The following is a 27,520-nucleotide window of genomic DNA, read 5'->3' as shown; positions in this document are numbered from 1 at the left end:
CACTGAATTTATCAAGAAACTCTTGAGAATCCAGTTAATATGACCTTTATTATTACTATATTGTTTGAAAAATACTTTGATAGCTTATTGCACAATACAAGATTGGTAACTACAAGAATGCAACAAAAGAATTTTTGGTATTTCTTGCATAAGAATGAGTAACATATTGTTCCATTTCAATGCCAAATCAAAAGTTAAAAACACCAGGCAGAATCCTAGAGCTTTTAACTCAGTGTTAAGTTCTATTCCCCTTGATGAAGTAGACTTTTTCTGTGTACAAGAAGGGACTCACTCAAGAGAAGTAACATCGCCAGGATAGACACTTTACAGTTGCCCTCCTGGCACAAATTCCTACTGATTGTTCTATCTCTAAGGCTACTTCTCATGACAAAACAGTGATACATAAGTCACTTTATACATATCACTGGAACTGTAAAGGACTTCCTCACTGCAAAACAGAAAGTAGCCAGATACTCAACTAATATTTATTCAATGACAGCCTCTAGAAAATCTTGGTGAATTAGGAGCAAAAGGTCAGAGTAGAGGCATAGTGTTTATTTGCTTGGAAGAGAAAGTGTCAAAGGACATTTGGTTTTAGGACTCCAAAAAATAGTGGGAATGCTTCTATGTTTTTTATTAATTGCCCAGCTATTACCCCTGCACTGATCACAATGCTGTCACTAGAGTTGTAGTAATTCCCTCTGAAACACTATGGAGCTCCACAGGATTACAAACAGAAGTGCCTGGGAAGAGCACAGGGCATGGGACTTTGCCATGATTTGATGCGAGTATGTCTCCTGCATGCAAGCATCCTCCCTGCTTCTAGTGCATCTGAAAGAGACCTTACCTGAAAAAGCCTGCATCAGTCCAAACATTCTGAGGAAGCTAAATGGCCATCTAATACCACCAACATTCAGATAGCAAGGTCAATGTTTCGTCCACCATCTCTCACTCCCCTGACAAATCAATGCACAACTCAAAACATTATCCAGCTATTAGACCTTTTCATGTTATTCAGATTCTTAGATGTGCAAATGGGCATCTCACTTAATAATTTACACATAAAACAATCAGGCTACCCCACTATCTGTATGTGCCAGCATCAGTATCCATTATGTCTACTTTCTGAGGCATGATGCTAAACAAGTTTCTAAAAATCTGGACCTCCAAAAATTCTCTTACATTTGGTATATAAATATGCTGAGAACATAATGCATTCATTTCCATGGCAGTTCTGTTATGAAACCCTGAAAGCTGAGACATAAATGCTTTGTATAAAAATCAGAAAATATCAAAGTGTAATATTGTATCACACCTAAGAGCTAAAAAGATGATAAAATGCAATGACAGAACACTGTTTTCCTTCCTCTGTGTTCTTGACACTATACGCATGAATAGATAATACATGAACTCAATAATAACTTGGTGACATATGTTCTATAAGAGCCTCATGGTTAAAAATGTGAACAAGCAAACATCATCAATATTTGTGTGAGCAAAACCATATTGGACAAGTGACAATAACAGACAACATATATGAACTGTCAGTATCGCATGGGACTGGAAGGAATTGTTTACATTTTCTCATTTTCTGTAATGAGATTACTTAAGCAATAAATTCTTAGCTTTTTCATTAAATAACACTTATGTCACTGAAAATAAAGAGGAAGAGGGCAAACACCACTTATTTGATGGTATAGACAGGTATCAGAATGGGATATTTCAAGTTGTCATGGACCTACAATGATAATCTAGTCCCACTGCCTCACTATTTCAGGGTTGACCAGAAGTTAAAGCACGTCATGTAGGGCATTTTAAGGCACTGGCAGACAGGGAGCTTGTTTCAGTGTCTGACTACACTCACAGTAAAGAAATATTTTCTTATGTCCAGTCTGAACATTTCCTGATGCAGCTTTGAACTATTCCCACCTCTGCTGTCACTGGATCCCAGGGAGAAGGGATCACCAAACCCCTTTCCACTTTCCCTCCTCAGGAAGCTGTAGAGAGCAGTGAAGTCACCCTCAAACTCTTTCTCTCCAAACTAGACAAACAAAGCTTTCAGCTGCTTGGCATCCATCTGGCACAGATAGGCCCTCTCTAAGGAGAGCAGAAATAGCAGCACTGAGGCTGGATCTGGACCAGTGGGAGGATAATCTGTGCTTAAGAGCAATATGGTTGCCTTGTCTGGGCTGCTCACCAGCTGTGCACCCTGATGCATGTGCCAGTCTGGCATTGCCCCTTCCCAGGAACCGGACTTTGTGCTTCTCCTACATGAACTTCTGGAGGCTCCTGCCTTGGCAGGGTATGACCCTGGGCGACACAGAGAGCAGCACCAAGTTGTGACTCCAGGCTGGGCAGGGAATTGGTCGTGGCCATAGTGAGGCTGCACTGGGCAGCACAGGCTGGTAGGAGAGCAGAGAACCAGGATGTGGGGGCAGGGACTGGCACTGAAGAGCTCGTGAGTGGCGTGGGGTAATGGGCTGTGGGGCACAGTCTGGACCTGGAGACCCTCCTGTTGGAAATGTCTGCCCTGGGGCTGGCTACAGGAATGGGCCTTCCACATGTCTGATGGAAGAATAACAAGGACAGAAATGCCACCTGTCCTGTTTGTAATGTTGAGACTTTTTTTGAGTTTCCATGCATTGATTTTATTTGAATAGCTGGATATGAGGGGCTGGGAGCCCTAGAGGGTTGGTGCATGCTCCAGCTAGTGGCCTGGTCCCAATTTGGCTAACCTCTGAGGCATCCTCCAAAGTCACAGGTGCAGGGGTAGCTGAAGAGACCCCAGGGCCACGTGCCTACCTCTTCAGAGGTCACCATGGCCCCTCAGAAGAGGGGTCACTGCTCTGTCTGGAAGTGGAAGACCCAGGAACAGACTCCTCTGGCTCCTCCTGGGGCTCTTCTTGCTCCAGCAGCGATGGTAATGGGTACAGAGGGGCAGCTTCTGAAATCCCCATCCATGGCAGAGGAGGGGGTGTTGGGCACCTCATCCATGGTGCATCTTGCAGGGCTGTGAGAAGGGCTGGCACCTGGGCAGGGAGATAGGGCTGGTGGGTGAGCAGACGACAGGCCTCCCTGCTGCACTGTCGCACAGCAACACGGATCAGCTGTTGCACAAATGTTGCCGCATGGTTTTGGAGGGACACCCCCAGCATCTGGATCAGCTGGTCTTCATCGATTCCATGGTTGGTCAGGATGTCCAGGACAGTGTCCTCCACAAGGTCTGCCTCCATCCAGTTGTTCCTGAAGATCTGCCTCAGCCTCGGTCGGACCCAGAGCACCAGGGTATCTAGGAGGCATGGGTGGTCCCGGAAAAGTACCATCCATTCCTCAGGCTGGAGGCTGCCCATGGGATGCCTGGGCACTCCTTCGGCAGCCCATGTTTGAGATGCTCCAGAGAAATGGAGGTCAAGGTGTCTGGGGTCTCCTCTCGCCTGGTGGACAATGATGGATGGTGTCTCAGATAGTGCAATTACATGCTCCATGTAGTCATTTTCTGTCTCCATCGAGTGCAGGATGGATAGAATCCTCCTCTTGCAGAGGGGGCACTTGGGTGTGGTCTCTGCCCACTGCAGGATGCAAGTGTAACAGAACTGGTGCAGGCATGGAAATATGTAGCTGATCTCCTTCAAGCTGTCCAGGCAGATGGGACAGCAGCTGTCCATCTCTGTGGCCATGCTCTTCTCTGCAGTGGCCTGAGAGGAGCTGGGATTATGAGTTGCTCCCTTTCACCAGCATTGTATCAGCAGATTTTACTCTAGAAGGGGAAGAAGCACTATGGCCATTGCCTGGACCCAGAAAGAGAGATAGAAATGCCGTGGTCCCTCAGGAAGGAAACCATCTCAGCTCTGCAGTAGGTTTCACCTCTCAGCTCACCTCTGCTGCTGCAAGTGCACCTCCTGGGTGTCCCAGATGTCTGAACCTGGCAGGGAGGGGGAAAATCCTTCAATGGCTCTGGAGCTGAACACAGAGAGCTGCAACAAACAACTCTCCTTGTACAATGACAATATCAAAGGCCTCACTCAGCACTCCAAACCCTGCCAAATGCTCAGTGGGAGTCACAGATTGAGAAAATGATTTGGGTTGGAAGGGACCAGCCCTCCTGCCATGGTCAGGGCATCTTCAACTCATCTGGTTCCAGCCCTCCTGCCATGGTCAGGGCGTCTTCAACTAGAACAGCTTATCCAAAGCCCCATCCAACCTGGTCTTGAGCAGCTCCAGGGACAACGTCCACAGCATTCACAGCTTTCCTAGGCAACCTGTTCCCATGCCTCACCACGCTCACAGTAAATAATTCCTTCCTAATATCTAGTCTAAGCCTACTCTCCTTCAATTTGAACCCATTCCATGTTGTCCTGTTGCTAAATGCCCTTATAAATAGTCTTCTCTCATCTTTGATATAGGTTCCCTTCAGGTACTGAAAGGCTGTGATAGTCATTCCAAAGCCATCTCTTTCCCAGGCTAATCAATCCCAGTTCCCTCAGCCTTTCCTCACAGGTGAATTGCTCCATCCCTCAGATCATCCTGGTGGCCTCCTCTGGACTCACTCCCACAGTTCCATGCCCTCCCTGTGCTGGGACCCCAGAGCTGGGTGCAGGGTTCCAGGTGGGCTCTCAGCAGAGCAGAGCAGAGGGGCAGAATCCCCTCCCTCCCCTGCTGCCCACGCTGCTTTGGATGCAGCCCAGGACACGTTTGGCTTTCTGGGCTGAGAGTGCCCATGGCTGGGTCATGTCCAGCCTCTCAGCCACCAGCACCCCCAAGTCCTCCCCAGGGCTGCTCTCCATCTGCTCATCCCCAGCCTGTGCTGGTACTGGGGTTCGCCTCAACCCAGGTGCAGCACCTTGCACTTGGTCTTGTTTAACCTCATGAGTTTCCCATGGGCCCACTTCATGAGCCTGACTAGGTCCCTCTGGATGGCATCCTGTTCTTCAGATGTTTCTGGGCATGAGCTGGCTGGGTGCAACTTGGTGCACCCAGAGGGTTGCTGGGTCACAATCTATCCCTCAAGGGCATCACAATCCATCTCTAGGTGATATCACAAACGGCCATCAACACCCATGGTACACTGTCTCAGTACATGCATTTGGGGTTACCTCTACACCAACTCCATTCCCCATCTTGTCATCTTGTACTCACATTGATGTTACAAGACAGTCACTGAGGCTTTGGATATGCCTCCCCAGAGTCCTGCCAGTTTGCTCTGGCCGTGACAGACATCACCATGCACATGAAGCAAGAGGACTCATTCAGCAACAAATTGTGCCTCCCTGAGAGGCTGCAGGACAAATTCCCACAGGCTCTCCATACACTCCACACTGCTGGCCACCGCTTTGGTCTCTTCTGCTTTCTCGCACGATGCGTCACAGGCAGCACTTGGCTTGCTCTGGCATGTATTCTCCTATCTTTTTTCTCTAGGTGGAAGGAACTAGGGTGATTCCCTCTGCTCAGAACGCATCAGACCTCTCCAGGCACTGGACCCTCTTTGGGGTCCTGGCGTCAGATTGACAAATAAGAGAGGCTCTATCCTTTAAAGTAAAGATGCTCTGTGAAGCTGGGGCTGGTTCAATGTGGAGCAGACAAGGTGTTGGGACCTCTCACAGTGCAACCCATTGTTTCTAAGGATGGGGACATCCCACATCAAAAGGGTGGGAACAGATTCATGGGAGGGTGAGAGATGGTGGCATCTACTGAAACTCGAGAGTTTCAAACTGGAATAAAAACAAAGAAATAAGGAATAGAACCAAAATTGCTGTAAGAATCACAAAGCACAGAAGTGAGATGCTCAGGTCTTCAAATCCTGAGTGGCCATAACCCAGAGCACAACAGTCACAAGCCTGTGAATGGATGCTGGCTGAAGTCCTGGAAGAAAAAGTATTGACAGTAGGAAACACAGCAAAGGAGCAACAGCTTTGAAAAGTTTTTTTATTTTCTAGTTGCATTTGCTTCAGCAGCTTTCACAAAATTTTAATTAGGGGATAATAGAATAGTTCCAGTTGGCAGGGGCATACAAGACTAATCTAGACCCATTGCCTGATCACAGCTGACCAACAGTTAAAGCCTGTTATTGAGGGTGCTGTCCAAATGCCTCCTTTTAAAGCACCATCAGGCATGGGACATCAACCATCTTTTTAGGGAGTCTTTTCCGGTGTGCAACCATCCTCTCAGTAAGGAAATGCTTCTGAATGTCAACAAGCCAGTTCTTCACCAAGCACAGTGAGCATCTGTTCATCTCACAGCTGGACAACTTGTCCAAAACAATGCTCTAAGGGACAGTATCAAAAGCATTATGAAAATCCAGGAAAAGAACATCCACCTCTGTCCCTTTACTCACTAGGCAGGTGACTTAATTGTAGAAATATCTTAGCTTAATCATACAGGGCTTCCCTTTGTGAACCTGTGCTATGCCTGATGCTTGTGTTTCCTTGAAATGCCTTTCATGACCAGTAGTATCTTCTCCATAATTTTTCCAGGTGCTGAGGTTAGACTCACAGATCTGTAGCTTCCTGTGTCTTCTAGCACACCTTTCTAAATTGCAATGACTGGCCAACTTCCAATCAGTGGGGACCTTCCCAGACAGCAATGACTTTTGACTTTTGATCCTGCTGTCACATTCAACAGCTCCTGCAATACTCTGGGATGAACCTCACGTGGTCTCATGATGTTATGAAAAGTGACGCAGGTAATACAGGTGGTCTCTTACAATTTCTGTGCACAAATGGAGAGTCACTGTTCCTGCAGTTGTGGTCCTTTGACTCTGAGGTCTCACCAGTATTATTAAGGGCTGAGGGAAAAAAACTCCAAACCACTGAATACCTCCAGTTTTTCTGTATTTCTATTTGTCACAGGACTATCTTCAACAAGAATCGGTATATTGTTTTCCTTGAGCCTCCTCTTGCTACTAACATATCTTACAAGTCCTTTCTTGTTGTTGAGCACAACACTGGCCATTTTCAACTTTTATTGAGTTTTGGCCTTGCAGGCCATCTCCTGTGTTTGTGAACATATATGAACTTCCTGCAACTTCTGATCTTACATCTAGATATCATCCAATCTTTTTTAATTCTTGAGTTCCAAGAGGAGTTCCCTGTTAAGCCAAGCTTGTCCCTCTTGCTTGACCTGTGACACAATAGGATGGCCTGCTTCCACACTTATCAATAGTGGTTCTTTAAGACTGACCAGCACCCATAGAGGCCTCCAAAGCATATTCCTAGGGAACAGTGCAAAGTAGCTACTTGGGTAGCTGAGAATTTGCTCTCTTGAAATTCACACTAGAAACCCTGTTGAACTTTTTTTCTCATTACATTAAGAATTTTGAACTCAAACCATTTCATCATCACTTCGGTCAAGACAAACACCTACTATCATATGCATGAGTACTTCTCTATAAACATATATAGGAAGGAATCTTTTCTAGTTGGAGGATTTGTGGCAAGAAATTATCCTGAAGTAGCTCTTGGAATTGCCCAGACTTGCCTGTAAAATCAGTATGGCATTTCCAGTAAATGTCTGTGAATTTGAAGTCTCCCGCAAGGACAAGGGCTAACAATCCAGAGATGTCTCTTAATTGCCTATAGAATAACTCATCAGTGCAAGTGTTAAAAAGGGTATGGCAGGGAGGTACAGTCTTTTGGTATATATATTAATCTATATCAATTTCTGTGTCAACAATAAATTTTACAGTAAGTCCTAGCAACACAGTGATACATACATGGAAATCAAAAATAATGGTTTGTATATGAGAGTCCAGTAAGGAATTTTCTCTTTCTATACTGATAATATGATATGATCTATACTTGTATATGATTCATGTAATATCTCTGCACTAGTCTCTCCGCATATAAAAAAAACAAAAGCATGGCAAGTAGATGACATTCAGAGGGAGGAAAACCACTTCTGCAGTCTGAATTCTTTAGAAACCACTCTGGTTTTTTTCACGTCTCTCATCTTCTTAACAAGTGCAGGTTGAGAAGGAAAATACCCTTGTTAAAAACGCTACAAACTTCTCACTTTCATGTGTTATGTTTGATGTGAATAAACAGTTAAGTACCATGTCAGATTGTACAAAAAGTCAGGTTGCCGTCAGAAGATTATAAGTATGATGTCATACAATGAATCCAAGTAGTAAGAAAAGCCTGAGAGCCTCCTGGTTCCATGTTATCACTATCTGTTTCAATCTGTCAATGTGACATTTCTGAATCTGATATTTTCACTCACTAGCTTGCTTCATGCATTTGTTAATTTTATTTTTCTTCTGATAATCCTGCTCACCTTAAATCCATGTGATAATGCTTCTTAAGGAAAATATTCTTTTTTGTTCAAGTGTGGCCTCAAGAGATTACAGAAACAGTCCAGAGACTACACTAGAGAGTCTTCTCTCTCTTCTTTAATTGTACATACTATGTCTTCAAAACTGACTGGAAGTGGCCTTTTTTCTTAGAAGAGCATTGGAGCATATCTATGTAACAATGGACCTAGACACACTGCTACCACTACAGAGTGATTTTCACATGTCCCACAATTGTTGACTAAGAGGTTTTTCTCTCCTGTCAATTCCCACTGGCAGATCTCAAGAGTTTCTGTCCGTAGCAGTAATGAACTACCTGAAGCTGTTTTACTTTCCTATCCATTGCAGTTAGTTATATGCTCAGTTTTTCTACAGGTTGTTGAAGCCATCTCCTGAAATAAGGAAGTCACAGTCATTAGTTCTGTCCCATGAGTAACTGCTGATTAAATCACAGTTTAGCCAAAGACTATTGTCTTGATTTCAGCATCCTTGCTGAGTTTGAAATGTTCCTTTCTTCAGCTATCTTTATGGTCCTTATCAACCTCTCCTCAAAAAGCATTTATGGGTTCTAAGCATAAATAAATAATCCCAGTTAAATTTAAAAATTAAAATGTTTAGAGTTGATCCTAAAGAAAACTGACCTCCTTGTTTATTCCTGTTCTACAGACTATCTCTCAATATCAAGCTGAGAATTATGGTGCGCTACATGGAATGCTTTCCATCTATATCTTCTTTTTTTGTCCAATTGAATCCTTTAGATCATGAAGCAAAATATGCTCCTTTGAGAGGCAGGTACTCCTTAGAAAAGTACGCAAGTGTTTGGACAAAAGGCAGATTTGTTTTTAGAAGGCTGCACATACACACATTTTTTTACTCATTCTCTTTTCAAGTAACCCTGATTCAGCCGAAGCCACAGTCCTAGAATATCCATAGACCAGCTGACTGCATATGGCAAATGGTAGTTTTCCTTAAGTGCAGTAGAATTTTTCCTGAAGTGCATCAGAATTTCAGTCAGGACTATTCATGGTTATTAAAGTACTTAGGTAAAGGAAAAAAGAAAAATAACTACAGATGCCAATAGCTTTTATTTAAATTCAAGGATGACTGAAAGTCCAAGGGCAGTCTGCAATTCAGTAAAAAGATTACTAAATCTGAGATATGAAAAGAGAGACAGGTTACTGGAACAGGAGGTGTTTTTCTTGGAAATGGTACAGTGTATGTGTTTGCCTATCTGTCTATTTATAACATGAAACATGACCCGAGCACATTTTTCCTGTGCAACATTTTATTAAGTGTTGCACGGCTTTTGAATACTTTAGTAATGGTGAAATACACTCAAAAGCTACTATTATGAACTGACCCACTTTTCTCTCAAACTTGTCAAAACCTCTTTAGTAACAATAATGATAATTAATAAACCTGTTTATTCTTCCATCAGGTTTTGAACCTGAGTTGAAAAGAATGGTGAGGAGTAATTTTTCTTTCACTGAAAGTGCATTTCTGTAGCTCTCCAAGCTACTTTTTCAGAGTTTGGTGCAGAAGCACTGTCTGCTCAAAAATTTTGCTAAATTTATGTCTTAGTACATTTCTGAAGCATTCACTAGAGAAATGGGAGCTCTGATGTTCTTGTCTGTGACCATTTTACCACTCAAAGGTTATGGGAAAGAACATTAAAACGGGATAAAGAGCAACTGAATTTGCAATGAAATCAAAAGAATTTCCCTCAGTATAGCTGATTAAGTACAGTATCAGGCAGAAAGTTAAGTAAACATACAGTCTGAGAAAAAATAAAAGACCCTACACTGGGGAAAAGAGTCCTTTGGTTCTTATAAAAAGAATTGCTAGATGGCAGGTCTAATTCTCTCAAGAACTTTGTTACAAACTGTGCTGCAATTGTTGTGCTTAAAATTTGGAGCTTACCCTGTCAAGTAGAAAGTACAATTACATGCAGCATGAGAGAAACATTTCAGTTTCTATGACAAATGCCACTTGAACATGGGCTTTGCTTTTAATTTAATACATTGTAAACACACTAGGGGAAACCAGTTTTGATCATTTGCCAAATATTGCACAAATATTTAGACTAATAAATAGCCTTCTATAACAGGAAGTGTACTGTATATTTTATGTGTTCCCACAATTTTTAAGAGAAGACTCATCCCTTCTGTTTCACAGATGTTTACAGAGAGAAAGACCCTAAACTAGATAAAATAGCATATATTATTATCAAAAAAAACCATTTCAATCATCAGCTAAAGAATTAGGGAACATTAAGAGTACTTTATAAATAAAATTACATTTTAACTAGAGGATTTTGTCCACTTAATAATATTTCAGATCCCAGGTTAAAGCCTTGTCTTACTGAATAAAATGAGAAAAATGAGATGTATAGTTAAGAAAATAATTGTAGGGTCTATAATCTCATTATTTTCATTGTGAAAATTACAAAGTAAGGCACATTCCAGCTGTAAGGAAAATCAACTGGTCTAATTTCCTATGCGATCTTTATGTGGATCAGACCTATGAATGTACACGGAACACTGTATCTTGTCTCACATTGCTGTTACCTAAGATATTATATGGATATAGAGCTAAGGGTTTTGTTTTCTAAACTTTGCACTGTACTCTCCTTTTTGTACCCAAAATGTCTCAGGAAGGAAGTGAGCCCAAACAACCTCTGCACCTTCTAGGCTTGACAAAACTCTCTTACTCACATTCCCTTATCCTTCATCTTGAAGGGCTGATAGTATGGAAGAAGCACAAATAATTCCAAACAAGTGAAGAATGGTTCTACTTGTAACCCTCCAAATTGTAGGGAGGGGTGGATGGATCTGGCATTGTAGGTGTGTGTGGTGCACATTAGATCAAGGAATGCATGGTTATCTTTATTTAGGTTTTCACTCAACAAAGATGTTCTGTGGTTAACAGAGGCAACTTCTGCTAAATTCTGCAGAAATTTGGTGTGACTTTGGGGAAGTTACAGAACAGTATGCAGACTGCTCAGCAAGTTCTTGGAATGCATTAGTAATAATGTTTTGGTGCAGAGAGTGAAATATGCAGTAAAGAGATTTAAAGTTTCATTCTCACCAAGGAGTTTGAGACTATTGAGAGTGCAAAATAAAGGGACTATGAATGATGACATGAGGGCTGATTTACTTTTAAAAGAGATGGTGCAATGTAACATGAAATCAGCAAACTGGGGGAAAATAAGGCAGAAATCAGGACATCAAGTCAAAGAAGTAGAAGTTTTAGTAAAACTGGTAAAGCAGTGATACTAAGAACAGAAAGTAGGGAAATGGAGGAAGGGAGCAATTTGTTTAATGATGGATTTCACTGGCATCAAACATAAGCAACATAGGTATATAAACAGATACGCAGATCTGAGGTAGAAAATGAGTGAAATACATCACCAGGAACAAGAACATCAGCACTGTAAGGCTGAGAATTGCTGCTCTGTGCAAGAAAAAGAAGAGAAAACAATGACAGATAATGCACGAAATTCATGGGTTTCATATTTTTTGATTAGTATTCTCTAACAACATTAAGATAAGCATGAGGTCAAGACAATATCTGTACAGGACAGCATGAGAATAATTCACTGAGCTTGATACTCCCAAATTGGCAGCCACCAAGTATTTCACCTGTTAATACAACCCATTAATACAACTTCAAACTAATGATTGATGAAATCCTTGCTCAAACAATCATCTGAAGGTATCTCAGAATTTGTAGTAGCTTTTTGCGAGTAATGGGGTGAAACCCTAGGGAGAAAAAAAATAGATTGCTTATTTTAAAAATGGGAGGCACACTGAAAAATTATGAATCAATCTACTTGCCAACACTACCAAGTTAGTGAGGAAATGGGTGAAAATACACAGGAGTTGATCATGGACACATGAATCTCTCTTACTCTACTACAGCCCCTGATGGCTACAGAGAAGGGAAGAATATGACTATTGTAAGGGTTTTTTTTTCTCACATGACAGATGCATACTAGGTCAGGGATGTGTGCTCAAGATGAAATTGCTAAGATGGGGATGGCAAAACGATGTACATGAAAACTCATGGTGAGTTACCAGTTTTTTATTCTAAACAAAACCTGGAGCAGATGGTATTTTCCAGTAGCCTGCACCTAGTTTCCTATGTCAAATATTTTCAGTAAAATTACAAATTGTAATAATGTACTTATAAAATTTGGAGACAATCTGGAACCGTAGGAGACTGCGTAAAGTGAAAGAGGTTTAAGACTGAAAATGATGTGTGAAAGAGGTTTAAGACTGAAAATGATGAGGCAAAATTTGAAACAGGATATGCAAGTGAATGGATGATACTCAATAGTAAACACAAGACAATTTATTCAAACGAGTATGTTCGATTGCACAGTTGTGTGATGAGCATAAATTGCCTCACAACAAGCCTCCATGGCTGTGACCTGTGACTTGGCTTACCAGGTGATTATTAGTTAGTAAGTTCATGATGTTGGAAGAAAAGCATATTGGGACGTACGAACAGGGGAACAGTTTAAAAAAATGTAGAAAAAAAAATCTGCATTATTATGGCTATGGGTTTTTTCAGCTTTGGACAGTACTTTCAAGAAGAATACAAAGCAAAATCCAAACAATAGCAGAAAACCCAGAATAGGGCCATGAAAAGCTCACCAAATGCAGGACCTACACAAAAATCTGTTAAGTTAATTAACCTGAAAAAGAAAAATTAAAAGACTAAGGAGTAATACAGACAAGAATCTTCATGTACATAACATGTTGCTGCAAAGATAGAGGTAATTAGTGTTTATTTTAGATGGGAAGCAATGGGCTTCAACAAAAGCAAGAAAAGTTAGAGCCGCTCAATAAGAACAACTCACATTAAGAATATGCTGAAAAGTGCTGGACCAGATTATTTGTGAAGACTATGAATTTTCCCTTGCTGGACATATTTAAAGGCACCTTAGATAAGGATTTGTCGGGAAGTTAGTTTTTGGAAAAGGGGATAAATAGTCTGTTTCTTTAAGCTCCTTTAGACCAACCTTTGTGCAGTTCTGTAATCTGTCTTTGCCCTAGCTGCTTATCTCAACTAACCTTCTCTGCCTCAGAATGAATGTATAAAAATCAGTATTTGCAATGCACTCGGGAACAGTGCTAATCAGATTGCTGTTTTATAAGTACAATAAAGAATCAATGTTTAGATAATTTTCAAGGAACTCAAGCAGTAATCTACAGCTAGACAAGCTATGTGTGACCCTACTTGGGAAAATAGGCTCAGCTGTACCTGGATTTACCACTGCCAGCAATGTCATAGACTCACAGAATCACTGGACATCTCAGGCTGGAAGAAACACATAAGGATCATGGAGCCCAATTCCCTGCTCAACACAGAATTACACAAAAATGAACATATGACCAAATTATATGTAGTAGTGGAGATGCCATGGAAGTCAGTGGTATGTAGAAAAAGGACTATTCCCAGTCCTTACTAAGAGGAGCAAGATGGTTGTATTGTTGACTGTCTTACACAGTGTTAGCATTTTACTTTTATCCCCACCTCCTGTTCATCAATTTATTTTTTTTTGCAGTTTATTGCTGGTATAAATAAAAACTTACAGAATGAAATTTAGTATAATTGGATGGCATGCTATTTTTTATAGCACGTAAAAATACATATAGAGCCATTATGATTTGCTCTCGGTCTGACTTTGAGCAATACTGAAAATTTACTGTTCTCTTATAATACCAGAAAATGTCAAACAGTAGTTCAGCTATTTCTGCTGTCTGAATGCTTTTTGAATTGTGGCTCTATTCTAGAAATACGTGTTTTTTATAATCACACTTTTTGAAGGGACTATTTGATTTATAAATAATTTTCATTACCTTTAAGACCTGTTATTACACTGTATCTGACTCCTACCTAATGAAACACTTATCTCACCTCATCAATTCCTGTTTGAAATGTCAAATCATTGGTTTGGTTTTTTTTATTGCATAAGAATTATACTAGTAAGAAAACCCAATCCTTTTAAAAATTTTAGTAATTGGATGAAAATTTGCCTACAAATCTAAGAAGGAACTTGATTTACTTTAAAAATGCAGACAAACAAAGCTGTGATAACTCATATTTACAATGTGAAAAATCTGTCCAATGAAGATATTTTGAGCCATTAGTTAGGCTGCAGTAGTAGAAATACATAGGAATTATTTGGAAAATACCATTGTTAAGACATGGCATTTGTAATACCTTTGACCAGATATTAATTTTTTATTTCTGACTCTTTTCCTTACTTTGATTTCAGATAATGAATCACAGACACCAGCATCGGAAAAATCCAATAAAGTCATATCTACCACCAATGCAAAAGGACATACTCTTCACTATTTTTCCAGGATAATCTAAAAATTGTCAAATTTTTAGATTGGATTGTTCATATTGTAGAAATGCCCTTACTTGTTTTCATTGACATGAATCCAATTTCTCCTAACAATTTAAATACAAGTTTTCTATTTCTGACTGTACCATGTACCACTGTAAACACAGATCTGCCTAGACTCAGTATCCTTTCTTGCTTTTATGAGTCACGCCTTCTCAGTTACCTTATTTTTTAAGGAACATGGGCTTCTCAGAGTGAGGAACTAAAAATTTCTAAAATTAAGACCTTTCCATGTACTCAGATTAAAGCAGTTAAATTCCAGTCACTTTCAAATGCAGGCGATTGGAATTGCATTATGTCTTTCTAGTAACACAGTTAATGAGAAAATACATCTAAATTAACTTCAAGGCAGGGGAAGCAAAAGAAATATACATAATTCAGATTAAAATGATACACAAAAACTGAGAAAACTATTTTCCCAGGGTGAAATAAAGCAAAATCTTGCTCCTAATATAGTCATAAGGGATATAGCCATTCAGTTCAGTGGTACCAGGATTTTTACTGTGTTAATACTTTAAACATATTAAATACTTTTAATTTCAGCTGAAAACACTGTGAAGGTTTTTTACAATTATTTTTCAGATAGCTGAATGAATAAAAATGTTGTCTTTTATGAATTATCCAACAATAATCCAGTTTCAGTTGTCTGATTTAATTTAAAACCCCAAATTAAAAAATTTACAGTGTTTTGCAGTAAAAGTTTCCAAGGTATATCAAAACTGAATATATATTCTTCCTGTTTAGTCAGTTAAAATACAGTGCTCTCTTTTTTTTTCTTTTGTCTTTTTTTTACTTCTCTTCCAATAATGTTTTGTTGTTTGTCTGCCAAGTCTTGTAAAATGAATTACTTTCTTTGGAAATCTCTGGAAACTCCTACATGTATAAAAGAAAATAATTCAGTAGCATTATAGCATAACAAGTGTCATAGCCAGCAATGTTAGGGCATAACTGGGGAATTGAATCTGAGCACACTATGAAACCATTTAGGGGAAAAAAGCATTAGCAAAATGCATATAATTTTGCTTGTGTAATTTATCATTAAGAAGAGAAAAACAAATAGGTCAGAGGTGAAAGTTCAATTTTATGAAAAGTTGTTCCTGTATCTTTAGTGCTTATTAGGAGGGAAAATTGCAGATCTTGCAGTCAGTTTAGGCGTTTTCCTGGGAGAGGATGAGAAATTTCCTCTCGCTTTGTAGCAAGTGTTTTGCAGCAGATTTGGGTTGAGTTGTTGAGATCAAGACTGAATCTACTTTCCATTTGGCCTCATGGAAACCTTGCTACTGCAATTCTTGCATACAAGGTATTCTTAGAGAGGCAGAATAAAGAAAGGTCACCTACAAATTACCCGAGAAATTTTACACATCCTTTATCACTGACAAGCTCAGTGCCCCAGATAATTAATTGATCTTACACCATATTGCTTGAAAACTCTTACAGGTGCGTTTGGACATGAGAAACTGAGAGTCAGAGTGAGTTTGCTAATTATTTTTCCTCCATCTTTGATGTCTCTCATAGAGACACCTATGGTGTCTCTATGAGAGACATAGGTGTCTAAAGACATAGGTGTCTTGAAGCAAAAGGTGTTTTCCCCTTTTATGTCTGAGCTCAGGCAAACTTTCTACGTGAGAACATGGCCTGAACTGCTGCTAAGGGATCATACAATGTTATTCATGATTTTGATAATCTTGGAAGAATGAATAACTTCTTACCTTAGAGCAGTTCTTTGTTCCACCAAGGGGAAAAAAACCGTAAATGTGCACAGTCTGTACCTTGTTTTGGTGCTTATAGTCAATATATAGAAAATGTAGCTTTAAAAGTGCTTTCAAACATATTTAGCAGATATTTGCATGAGTTTAATTACTTCTGTGATACTGCCTCAATGTTACCATATGGCACCACTTTTCTTTAAGACACACTTGTGTTTTAGCATGGTTTATTTCTAAATTTTAGGTCCTTCAAGATGGAAATTCTACAACTTAGCCTGTTTGCATGACTTTTGACAGAAGGATGAAAAGTCAGCAAAAGGTGACTTTTGACAGAAGGATGAAAAGTCAGCAAAAGGCACATCCTTAGCACTCCAATTATGTAATTGATGAAGTGTAGTACTCTGTAATAAGACATGGAGATGATAAAAGTGCTAGCTGGCATATCTTTCAAGATAATAAATTTCCTTCAAAAATCTCAGAAATTACTGGGCCATTTGGGTTTAAACTTAGAGAAAGCCTGTGGCAGGTATTCACCACACCAAATCTTAGTTTGAATGGCTACATTTATTACAAGAGTAAACTGTTTCACAGTGCGTAAAGGGGGACAAAGGTAGGCAGCTTGGTGTATAGCATGAAATAGTTTTCTGCTTTTTCTCTTCAAATATGGAAAAGAAACTGTGTGTCTGCATGAATAGCTCTGTGCCAAAGTCAGCCTCCAAGTAGTCAAATGTCTCTCATTTACTCTGCATCCCACACACAAGAGTGTGTGGGAATGCTTGTAAATTTAATGAAGTGCTGACTGAAAGAAGTTTATGCCTGGCTTCCAATTAAATACTAATAAGATAAGCTTAGGCAGCATAAACTCCTTGTTATTATGAAGATGGATTATGTTAGCTATCAGCAACCTCCGACCTCTCAACTTTAAAACATTGCCAGTATTTTTTGTCAGTGGGACCCTCCATTGATTCCAGTGAGGTTTGGATTGGTGTCTTAGATGTGCAGCTGTTGCTGTTACAGGGTAAGTATTCAAATACCACACAAAACCAGTACCAGAAGTGGTTTATAAATCTATCTCGTACAAAAATCTAACATGGAGGTAGAACAGAAACAAGAGGATATCTAGTCCTTTTTCTTAGATCTCCCAGTCATATGTAGCTGGTGGTTCTCCATCTATTCAGATCAAATTGCACATTCCACCTGTCTCCTGGCTCCAATATTAGGCAAGATCTGGGCATTTGTACTTTTTTTAGAAAAGGTACAGAACAAAAAGCGTCTACATTCTACATCTCCACCTGCACCCTTTATGAGGCCTGCCTGTAGGACATATCTTTAATGTAAGCACTTTGGCCTTTGTTACTCTGTACAAACATGATAAAAGTATCATGATAGAGAATATTTCAACACACAATTTTTAGGACACCTAGGTACACTGCTGGGCTCTACAGGCTTTTGGAATCTCCATGAGAAAAGGTGGACGTTTTAAGACTGGGATAGCCAAAAAAGCAATGTAAGCAGCAAACAATCTAAGCTAGCCAACAGGGAAACACTGAGGAAAAAAGTTATTTTAAATACTTTATCCTATCCACAAAGCTGTTTAGTCCTGTTATGAAGAAACAAATTGCTTTGCCACTTACTGGGATTTGAACAAATATATTCAGAAGGGTGCAGCAACTCCTCAATTTTTTTTTTCAAAATTGCTGTCTTCAAATTGTTGCAATTATCTGTCTCTTACCTTTATTGCTAGTTTTCTATTAGTAAAAGTGTAACAGCTGGTTACATTATATGGTGGGAATGAGAATGTAGCTCACTTGGTGCCACTGAGCATCTTGTAAGCGCGTTTTTACTTGAAGACATACTGTATCTGACAAGTCTGACAGACCACATAACGTAGCTAGTAAGAAGTTTCAGCCAACACATGTAACTGAAGACTTGGATACAGTAAAAATGACTAAAAAGACATGCAAAATTTGATGTCAGAGAAATGTCATTTTGGGAACATACCAACATTAATTTGAATAAATCTTTAAATGGTACTTCAATTAACATTTCCAGTAATGAATAAAGAGTATATGCACCAACTCTTAATTAAAATGCATTTATTTTTTAATCATTGACATTAAAAAATCCATTTATCATCCTCACTTCTTCTTCACTATTGTGTCTATTTTGTGTTCTTTTGTTTTGGTATATGTAATAGTTCAAGGTTGGTTATATGATACACTTGTACATGTATTTTACATACAACTCTAAAAACAACACTGTATTTGAAAGAGAAATTTCCTCCAATAGACTTCAGTTATAAAACACTTACTCTTTGTATATCCCTGTATACTTTTTCCTTTTACTCATTATCTAAGCTTTACTATTTAAACAATTTTCTTCTTCTCTAGTCACTTAAAAAAAAAATTTGCTCGTGCTATGAAATTCTAAGTGAATTTGTGACATCAATCACTTCTATGACAACAGACTTGACGCTTTAAACACAGGATTATGATGAATCCAACACAGGATTGAGTAAAATGGAAACAAGACCATGAGCAAGCAAGATTTCATTAGACTCATTAGAGTCTAGATTTCATTAGATTTCATCAGACTGTTAAAAAAGCGGAGAAAGGAATATAAATGCTGAGTACACTTCCACTTTTTAGCATTAAAATTCTGTGTGATGGACCATACAGTGGTTATTTACTTCATACGTTTACAATATTTGATGTAATCTCTGTGGAACTTGGACACTGCCAAAAATTTCAGACACATTCACTAGTCTTACTTGTGTGTACTCAACTCAAAACATGGTGGTTTTCATGATTTGTCACAGTGCTCCATAGGCTCAGTAGAGCTATGAGGCTCTCATCACCTCTGAAAAATCATACTGGGAACATTTCAGACTTTGAAAAACTGGAACACAGAGAACTGTTTAAAAATATAGTTGCAGATTAATTTGTCTTAGTAAGTTTTTGTTAAGAAGTTCTACATGCTTAACATAAATAATCAAAAAAGCACTTATTTTAAAAAATCTTTTTAGTTCAGCACAATCCAATTTACATAATGAGGGGGAAAAAAAGATCTGTCTTTTGTAAATGGCACTCTCTGTAGCTGAATTCTGTTGTTATGAAGCACCTTGAGTATAATGCAGATACACACATGGATGTAGATTTCTGTTGGATCAAATTCCTACAAAAATTCCTACAAATTCTTTGTTTTCCAGACTAAAGAGCTACAAGTTGCATAAGAAATGTAAGTAAAAATCTCATTCCAGGGTCAAAGCAGACTTCAGTGGTTCCGTCTTGTTCCAACTTCACCCTACACTGCATACAATTGAAGCTTATACTGACAAGGCTCATAGTAATACTGAACCAGAAGCTGTGCAGATATGAAAACTACAAGGAAAGCTACAAAAGTTTTATTCTGTGACGAATTCTAAGTTTCTGTTCAGTGGCTACTGGAAGAATTGTGTAGTCTTGCTCTGCTCAAGATGCATTAATTCAGAGAAGTATAACATATTCCTTGTGAGTTTTGCTGGCAGAGGGTGCCCGGTGAAGTTAGAAGAAAGATGTCAAGGATATTCAATACCTTAATTGCGAAAAATATCAATATTAAGTCATAATTAGAGCCTGATTAATACATGGATTAAGAATAATATGTAGAACTGTCCCAATATACCCAATTGTATTAAACATATATTCCAGTTTTCACAGATTACTAGCTCTTCTGAACATCTTGGGAACCTTTTTTTCACTAAGAAGTTTTAAAATACTATTTCAAAATATGGAAATGCCCCATTCTTGTTCATATTTTACTTCTTTCACCTATTGGTAGACTGCATCTTCCACAGGATAATAGCATGTCTGAAAGACTTCAATGAACAGGAAAGCAATAGTCTTAACTTTTTTTTCAGGTACACTGTTGAAACAGCATATCTGCTGCAAAGTTTCTGAATGTTAGGGACCATTTTTGAAACAGAAGGCTGTGGGCAATATTAGTTTAACATACTGACCTAGTCTAGAAAATTTGGTTTACGTATTTTAAGTAATAGACATGGTATATTGTATTCTGCTTAGCAGGTAAAACATACTTCACCACGAATAAAGGAACAGGATTATAATTTCACCTCCCAGACATAAAATGATACACACAAAAAAATATTATATACATAATTAACATTTTCTTTCTCTTGAAAGAAAATGTTAATTATGATTTTGCAAACAGGTGGTGGGTTTTTTTTAATATGTTTTCTTTAACTGATGTTTAGTTTCAAAGCATTGCAAAAATTGATTCCTATATGTGATCCTACTATTTACAGATCTACAAAAACAAATTCCTTATGGAATGCTGTATGAAGCAGAGTGACACAAAGTCCCAAGACAGGTGCAAAGGAGAGCTGCTTTATTGCAAAAACCAGGCCTTTTTAAGCAGTTAGCTGGTTATCAGTTTACTTAGTTTTAAGGCACATCCACCACCACACACCACGATGCGGACACAGGGCAGTCACCCAGCTCGTCTCTCACATCTCTCTACCCCTATTCCAGCTGAGTCACTCTCCCCTAGTTCCCTTCTAATTAGCCTAAGTAACAGGCCTGAGCCATGATTTTACAAGGGTAACAAGGCCTTTATTTTATAAGGCTTTACCTACATGCAACAGAATGCTAAGCAATCAGAAGTCTGAAAAATGATGTGTTGGAAGTGGCTGTTGACTGGCATTGGTGAATAACTCTGCATTGAGTCTGTGACCAGGCACATAAGTGCATGCTAGCCACCTAGTATAAATTTTTTTTGTTTTCATATACCAATTGTTATGTTCATTGTTCTTAATCATAAGGATCCTGCTTTCTTACATAGACAAGTAACTTACAATGCGGTGATTAAAGAGAAGAAACACTACAATTAATCCATTTTGGCAAAGCAGAGTCCTTTGCTTATGTAGTTTCCCAATTCATCTATTCTTGAATCCATGTGAGATGTGAAGAATGTGATTATTTAATCTTTGCTCTGTCCTGGAAATTTGGGTCATAAAGTCATGCAGATTCTTTGTGACATTAGAATTCTATATGGGACTGAATATGTTTTCATTGAAATGTTTATTCAACTTATCAGAGTATCTTAATAGTATGTAAAGAATAAAGAATGCAGGAAAATATAGTTAAGGCTAGAATGTAAAAGGTAATTTAGTCTAATGAAAATGAAGAGAAGATCAAAAAAGACTCCAGTGTTCTCCCCATACAGTGCAAAAATCAATGTGAGGCATTCCTTAGAAAGAATGCAATATATTCAGTAAAACTCTGCACAACATACTGTTACTCATAAAAGACTAAAAGGGAAAGGCAGTGAACACAAATGCATTTTATATCATAAAAGAGTGATTTGTGCATAATGCATCATATATTTCAAGCAGTAGTTATGCAATTATCTTCTTTAAAAATGCTGAAATTTTTAGCCAAAAAGTGAACAATACTTTAAACTTCATGTATTATCTATAGTACATTAACTGTAAGCTGAATTTTGTTTTTAAACACCCCCGAAAAATTTTAAAAAATAATTAGCTAAACAGAAAGGAAATGTAATAATGGTATTCATAAATGTATCATACATCTTAACTCTTGGCCTGGTCATGAAGAGTAATAAAGAATTACAACTAACAAAAACAGGCTATGTAGTGTTTTTCATTTCTCTGTTACTTAAGCATAAAATACCAGACTTCTCTTAGCTCCTCATAGTGAGCTGGCTTTCATAACAAATGTATTGTCTTCAAACAGAGCAGAGGTTCTTGGTAACTTCTCTTCACTAGAAATCACATTACATGAGGACAGAGGTATAAAAATATTTTTCATCTCCTCATTGTAATGGTGATAGAAAATTTTGTTTCATTGAGAGTTGTACTCAAATGTCCTTTATTACTTTAATTAAAAAGCATTTAAACAAAATGTAATTCAGATGAATTTTCCCTTTTATTTCACCAAATGCTTGCTTGAAAACCCCACTCTCTGCATTTAGATGATGTTGATGGTACCGTTTTGATGAAGATAGTATTTGTTTGTTGCAAAATGCTTCTTTCTGAGGGCTAAGTTCTATAGAATGCCCAGTTCTATTTTATCCTTGATATCACAGATTTGACAATATTGTTTGACTGCCTCCTCAGCAGCAGTCCTGATAGCCTTTCACCACACATAAAAGTACCCTGATAAAATTGGGAAATCCATTTTCTACTAGAATTTCATGTAAAATACCTTAAATTAAATGCTGATTACATCAGTCGTGTTCTTCCTGGTTTCTGTGCTTCTTGTGCAGCGTTCACTGACCCATATATATTAGGAGTGGTTGTCCTGCCTGTCGCCAAAGCAAAGATTCTCTCGGGCACAGTTAACATCACTGTTGGCGCTGGAGCTCTTCAGAAGGATACAGGTAAGAAAAGGAAGTATTCCTTCAGACAGAGGGATGCCTGATCACAAAGAAAATAAATTATTTTAACAATCTTAATAGAACAGGGTATATTCACTGTAAGAAAAGTATTCAATGATGTTAGAGTTGGTTTGCAGTTTGCTTGAATGCATAGTTATTTAGCTGGCTCAGTAAATTTTCTGATGTGCTGAACTATAAAAACAAGAGAAAGCTTTTTAAAAGCTTTGGTGAAAGGAGATGTATCAGCACACACATATTTGGGAGTTGTACCTACATATATAACTTTTTAAGAATCTTCACTGTCTGTAAATTCTCTGTTTTCAGTATCTGTGTTTACATCTAACTTCATAAAAACAAATACCTTTATTTCATGTCCTTTAGGGATAAATTTTGCACCTTGCCTCAAAGTAAAGCATTCTATAAATTTTATTTAATAAATATCTGCTCAATTCCAGTTTCAAGTATCTAAGGGCCTCCCTAGGCTCTGATCTTCCACTATTACAGAGCTGTAGCCCTGTGGCTGCTAGTGCAAATTTACTCATGGAAGAGGCCTTGCTCAGCATGTTTGTGTTCCTGTAATTGTTTTAGCATTATGTCTTGTTTGTGATCTGAAGAGAATGGGAGGACAATTTTGGGAAGCAGGATTTTAAGAAGTCTCTGTAATTGGCCCACATATGCCATGCATTTTTCCACTATATTAATCCAATGCAGTTGTCTCTATTTTCAAGATGAAGGAGTATATGCACAAATAAATGGGGCTGACATTATTCAAAGCCAAAATCTGCTCTGTGCTCCAAGGCATGAGTGACACATAGGTAGAGTTCTTAATAACATGTGCTGGTGCTGCATAACAAGTTCCAAGTAACAAACTTGTAAGGATAGCCAAGTAGATTAAGTTTAGTAATTCCTGAAGAGAAAAAGTTAGTTGTAAAAACATCTTATATCTTGGCATTACAGTCTTAAAGCTGCACTGAGAAGAAAGAAAATAGACAATGTAAGGAAACAGCTGCCTGCAAAACATATTGAATAGGCTCAGTGCCAAAAATGGAACATGCTAAAATGTGTGCTATAAGCTTACTAATAATAAATACATAACAAGGGTTATGTCTTCCTCATTATCAGTTTTAGAATATCAAAAAGGTTTTACAAAAGTTAAAAATCAAGATTTGAACGGCAAGTGTACTAACGGCATAACACAACAATCAGAAAAATCCTGCTGTTGATAAAAAGCAAATATGTGAATATTAGAAGAGACAAATGCTTCTGGTGGGTGGTGTGAAATTGAAACAACCTTTGCAAACCAACTTTAGAGATGGATAGCTGATCTCACTCTCAAATATCACAGTCCCTTTACAGAGACAATTACTTTTCAATTTGCAAGACAGACAAAGAACTTAGTTTGAAAAGCCAAAATTGGGTGCTACATTTATCCTCTAAAAAGTGTTCCCTTTTTACTCTACCCATTGACACTGATATTCTCATCCAGAGAAAATGAAAGCATTTGTTACACCTCATCTACATGCATCAAAGTAAGAAAATTAGAGCAACTTAGAACTAGGTGGGATTCCTTGCCCATATTCTTGCTTCATTGTACATACTGTCTGAACCCTTTCATTGTTCACACTAAAACTGCATACTATATAAATATACATGCAATTATTTTTCTGTCTCATTTCAAATGATTTATTAGCATTTTTAATAGCACTAGATCCCTAAGCGAACATCCACAAGTAGTTTCACACTCTTTGGTTTTAGGCACTTAATTTAGATCTGAAGTTTAGAGACCACATGCTTCTGTCACACTAATTAACAGTGAGATTGTTCCTCTAGAAAATGACCCATGGCAGGTGCCATGCACCAACACATGCAGAATAGTATTATGAAGAAACGTTCTCTCCATAAATTACATAAACAGTTTCCCAGTTTCTGTACTTCTGCCCCATGCTGTGTAAATTGCAACAGTACAGTCCTGACCCCAAGCCCCAACCAACCCCCTCCAGATTATATTATCAAACAAAGGCTATAATCAAGCCACAAAAGGGGCTGCACATTTCACCTGCCAGCTTCAGTCCTGTACACTGTGAGAACCTGTAACCTGATGCAAATAAGCTTTCCAAGGCAACTTCAAATATAACTTTAATGAGGGTGAAGGACCTTCAAGATTTTCCCCTGGCATCAGACGATGATTGAGGGACCATACTAGAAGTTGCAGGTGAGTACAGCGAATTTGGTAAGCCAGTCTCCATCTACACTGGTTCTACTTTCATTCATTGCTTCTGTTGACATAAGGGAGGCTAAATCAAGATTTATTATAACCAGTTTATTTCACCCATCACCAAATATCAATACTTGGATATCTGTGTGTAGCAGCAATCAGGCTACCAAGTGTGATAGGTTATTTAGGTCTTTACTTACAGTTTTTTCCAGTTGATCCATGTGTTAAAATTAGGATAGATCCTTAAATAAAAATCTCCATGTCAACATATTTTACCTTTAATGTACTGCTATGACCCCAAAGCTGTGTTTTAGAAGTAAACTACAATGAAAAAATCAGGGAACAAGAGAATATGGAAAACGTTGCTTTCATCCGAGTCCTGAATTATGCTTGCATGTCAGAAAATGGGAGGAACTGAATACCCAGGATTACAAAATGCAGCATAGTATTGAATAACAGCAATAAACCACACACATATGCATATCATATCATAACGTTTTACATATTAATAGAGAAAAAAAACCCCAGAAATTAAATTTTCTTTTCACTTCTTACACAAAGAAAGTAAAATCAGACAGTGGCATGTAAAAGAAAATTGCATTTCCAAAATTCTTTGTTTTAAAAGTGACTGGGTGTTTCTACAAGAGAGATGAATCTGGTTGGCTTGACTGCACTTATTGACCTCTGCTCAGAAACGTGTTCACTAGTTCTTCAGTCTGGGAGCCACTGCATATGACTAAATGTCTGCCTTCAGCTTCAAGGCAACATTACAACGTGGCAGTGAATTTAGTTCTGCTTTTAATGCCTTTTTATCTTCTGCATCTTTTAGAATAGTGCTGTCTCTCCGTTTCTATTGATGTAATTCTATATGATGTTTCAAGCTTCCTTCTCATAAACTAAAATGTTCTTCAACTGCAAACAAAATTTTTTTTATTTCTTTCTACTGGAAGTCTTTGGCATACTGTGGGCTCTACTGGAAAAGGCTGTGAATCACAAGCTATCGCCCTGTTTAAATAGAAAAACATAATAAATGCAAGGTGATAGCCTGCCTGTTCCTGCCCCCACATGCACATTTGCCCTTCATGGTGCTCCTCATGAACAAACAGGACATTATTTTTAGACTTTCGCTTCTCCAGAAGGAAGGCATGGAGGAGCTGCTGAGCAACCGCATGAAGGAATGCAGTAGCTAGTTCTCCAAAACAACCACCAGAATGGCTCCATCTGAGCCTCTGCTCAGAAGCAGTACAGCTTTATTCCCCTGATTAAGTAACACTGAATTATGAAAATGGCAGGGGATGGCACAAAGGCATGTTTTCACTTCTCAAGGCTTAATTTGAAGGAAATAAACTTGAAGAAGACAAACTTCACAGCTTTTAAGAGCTTCATTACTGACCTGAACTAACTACGGTTATAACAACCTTTACCACGTCCTGTGTAAGGAAACAAGTCAACTTGTTTTATATCTAATGCATGTTCTGGCTCAACTAAATTGTTATAGTATTAACACATGGACTGCTGAAATTTCAACCATTTTGAAACAGGTCACAGCAGTCTTGAATCATGTGAATTTTCAACAAAACACAGCAATTACCTCCTACCTCCATTGTTACTGCTTTTATTTGACTGGTTTCATGCTTGTATATCTGCTGGTGTGCACGGAGGACAAAGCAGACACCATGGCAGTGTTGCTTAGAGACCTAAACTCAACTGTAAACACCAAGGCATATTAATTTGATCCTTAGTTTTGCAACACAATGGTAATTCTAAGTCCCAAAACAGGAGGATGGCCAATCCAAGCAGTCTTTTATTGCAGCATACAGAACCGTGTGCTACCTGGTTTCTGTTATGGACCATGGTTCCTTTCTTTGTTCAGTGCCGATGACACAACCAGGTCTTGCCATGGCTGATGTGGGGAAAGAAACAAGTGCTGTAGAGTTCATGAGGATTCATTCTGGTGCCACCATAACACAGCACAACAGAGTCTGAGCATGTTGCCTTTAGGGTGGGACGTTCTCAAGTTCACTGCAAATAAATGTGCTGCACAACTTCCAGCAGTATCACGGAGCCCTGATGAAACTAAACATTTGCTTTTACTGATGAGAAATTTGTCTATGCACCTGCTTATTTCAAGGTCTGTGTGAGAATCACAGAACCATAGAATGTCAAGAGGTTGGAATGGACTTTGAAGACCATCCTGTCTCAACCCACTTCCCATGCTAGGCAAAGCAATCTCCCACCAGACCGTGCTGCTCAAGGCCTTATTCAACTTCAATGATTTGAGGGCTGAGGCACCCACAGCTTCTCTGAGCAACCTATTCCAGTGTCTCATCCACTACCACAGTGAAGGATTTCTTCCTAAAATCGCACTTAAATTTCCTCTCTTCATTCGTACCCATTACTGCTTGTCCTGTAGCTACAGATCCTGACGAAATTCGCTTCAGATACGGGAAGGTTGCTATGGGCTGTCCACACAGCCTTCTCTTCCCCATGTCTTCACC

The 27,520-nt window shown here is 38.7% G+C and overlaps 1 protein-coding gene and 1 long non-coding RNA gene across 6 annotated transcripts; one reads left to right on the top strand and one right to left on the bottom strand.

The window, feature by feature from the left end:
- Positions 1-29: 29 nt before the first annotated feature.
- On the bottom strand, positions 30-27,280 carry LOC135290462 (uncharacterized). Of its 5 annotated transcripts, XR_010353237.1 has the most exons (5): positions 26,614-27,280; positions 22,636-22,847; positions 4,841-8,676; positions 3,877-3,922; positions 30-3,434 (listed from the first exon to the last, which is right to left on the bottom strand). XR_010353237.1 is itself a non-coding variant. In XM_064404388.1 (3 exons), the coding sequence occupies exon 3, from the start codon at positions 3,675-3,677 to the stop codon at positions 2,814-2,816; it is 864 nt and encodes a 287-aa protein (XP_064260458.1). In that variant the 5' UTR covers positions 3,678-3,788; positions 3,877-3,974; positions 4,841-4,998; the 3' UTR covers positions 30-2,813. The 5 variants fall into 5 exon arrangements, 4 of the variants coding, with proteins under 4 accessions (XP_064260458.1, XP_064260457.1, XP_064260456.1 ...); XM_064404388.1 differs by lacking the exons at positions 22,636-22,847; positions 26,614-27,280 and having other exon boundaries at positions 30-3,788; positions 3,877-3,974; positions 4,841-4,998; XM_064404387.1 differs by lacking the exons at positions 22,636-22,847; positions 26,614-27,280 and having other exon boundaries at positions 30-3,757; positions 3,877-3,974; positions 4,841-4,998.
- On the top strand, positions 6,540-9,746 carry LOC135290464 (uncharacterized). Its single transcript, XR_010353238.1, has 2 exons — positions 6,540-6,679; positions 8,951-9,746. It is a non-coding gene; the product is annotated as an uncharacterized LOC135290464 (long non-coding RNA).
- Positions 27,281-27,520: the final 240 nt, after the last annotated feature.

The sequence above is a fragment of the Passer domesticus genome, chromosome Z (assembly GCF_036417665.1).
Source record: "Passer domesticus isolate bPasDom1 chromosome Z, bPasDom1.hap1, whole genome shotgun sequence".
Lineage (NCBI taxonomy): Eukaryota > Metazoa > Chordata > Aves > Passeriformes > Passeridae > Passer > Passer domesticus.
This window is presented reverse-complemented; position numbering and strand designations above follow the sequence as displayed.

Excerpts from the sequence above, each read along its gene's own strand:
- LOC135290462 (XM_064404388.1), bottom strand. The coding sequence starts at position 3,677 with ATGGCCACAGAGATGGACAGCTGCTGTCCCATCTGCCTGGACAGCTTG.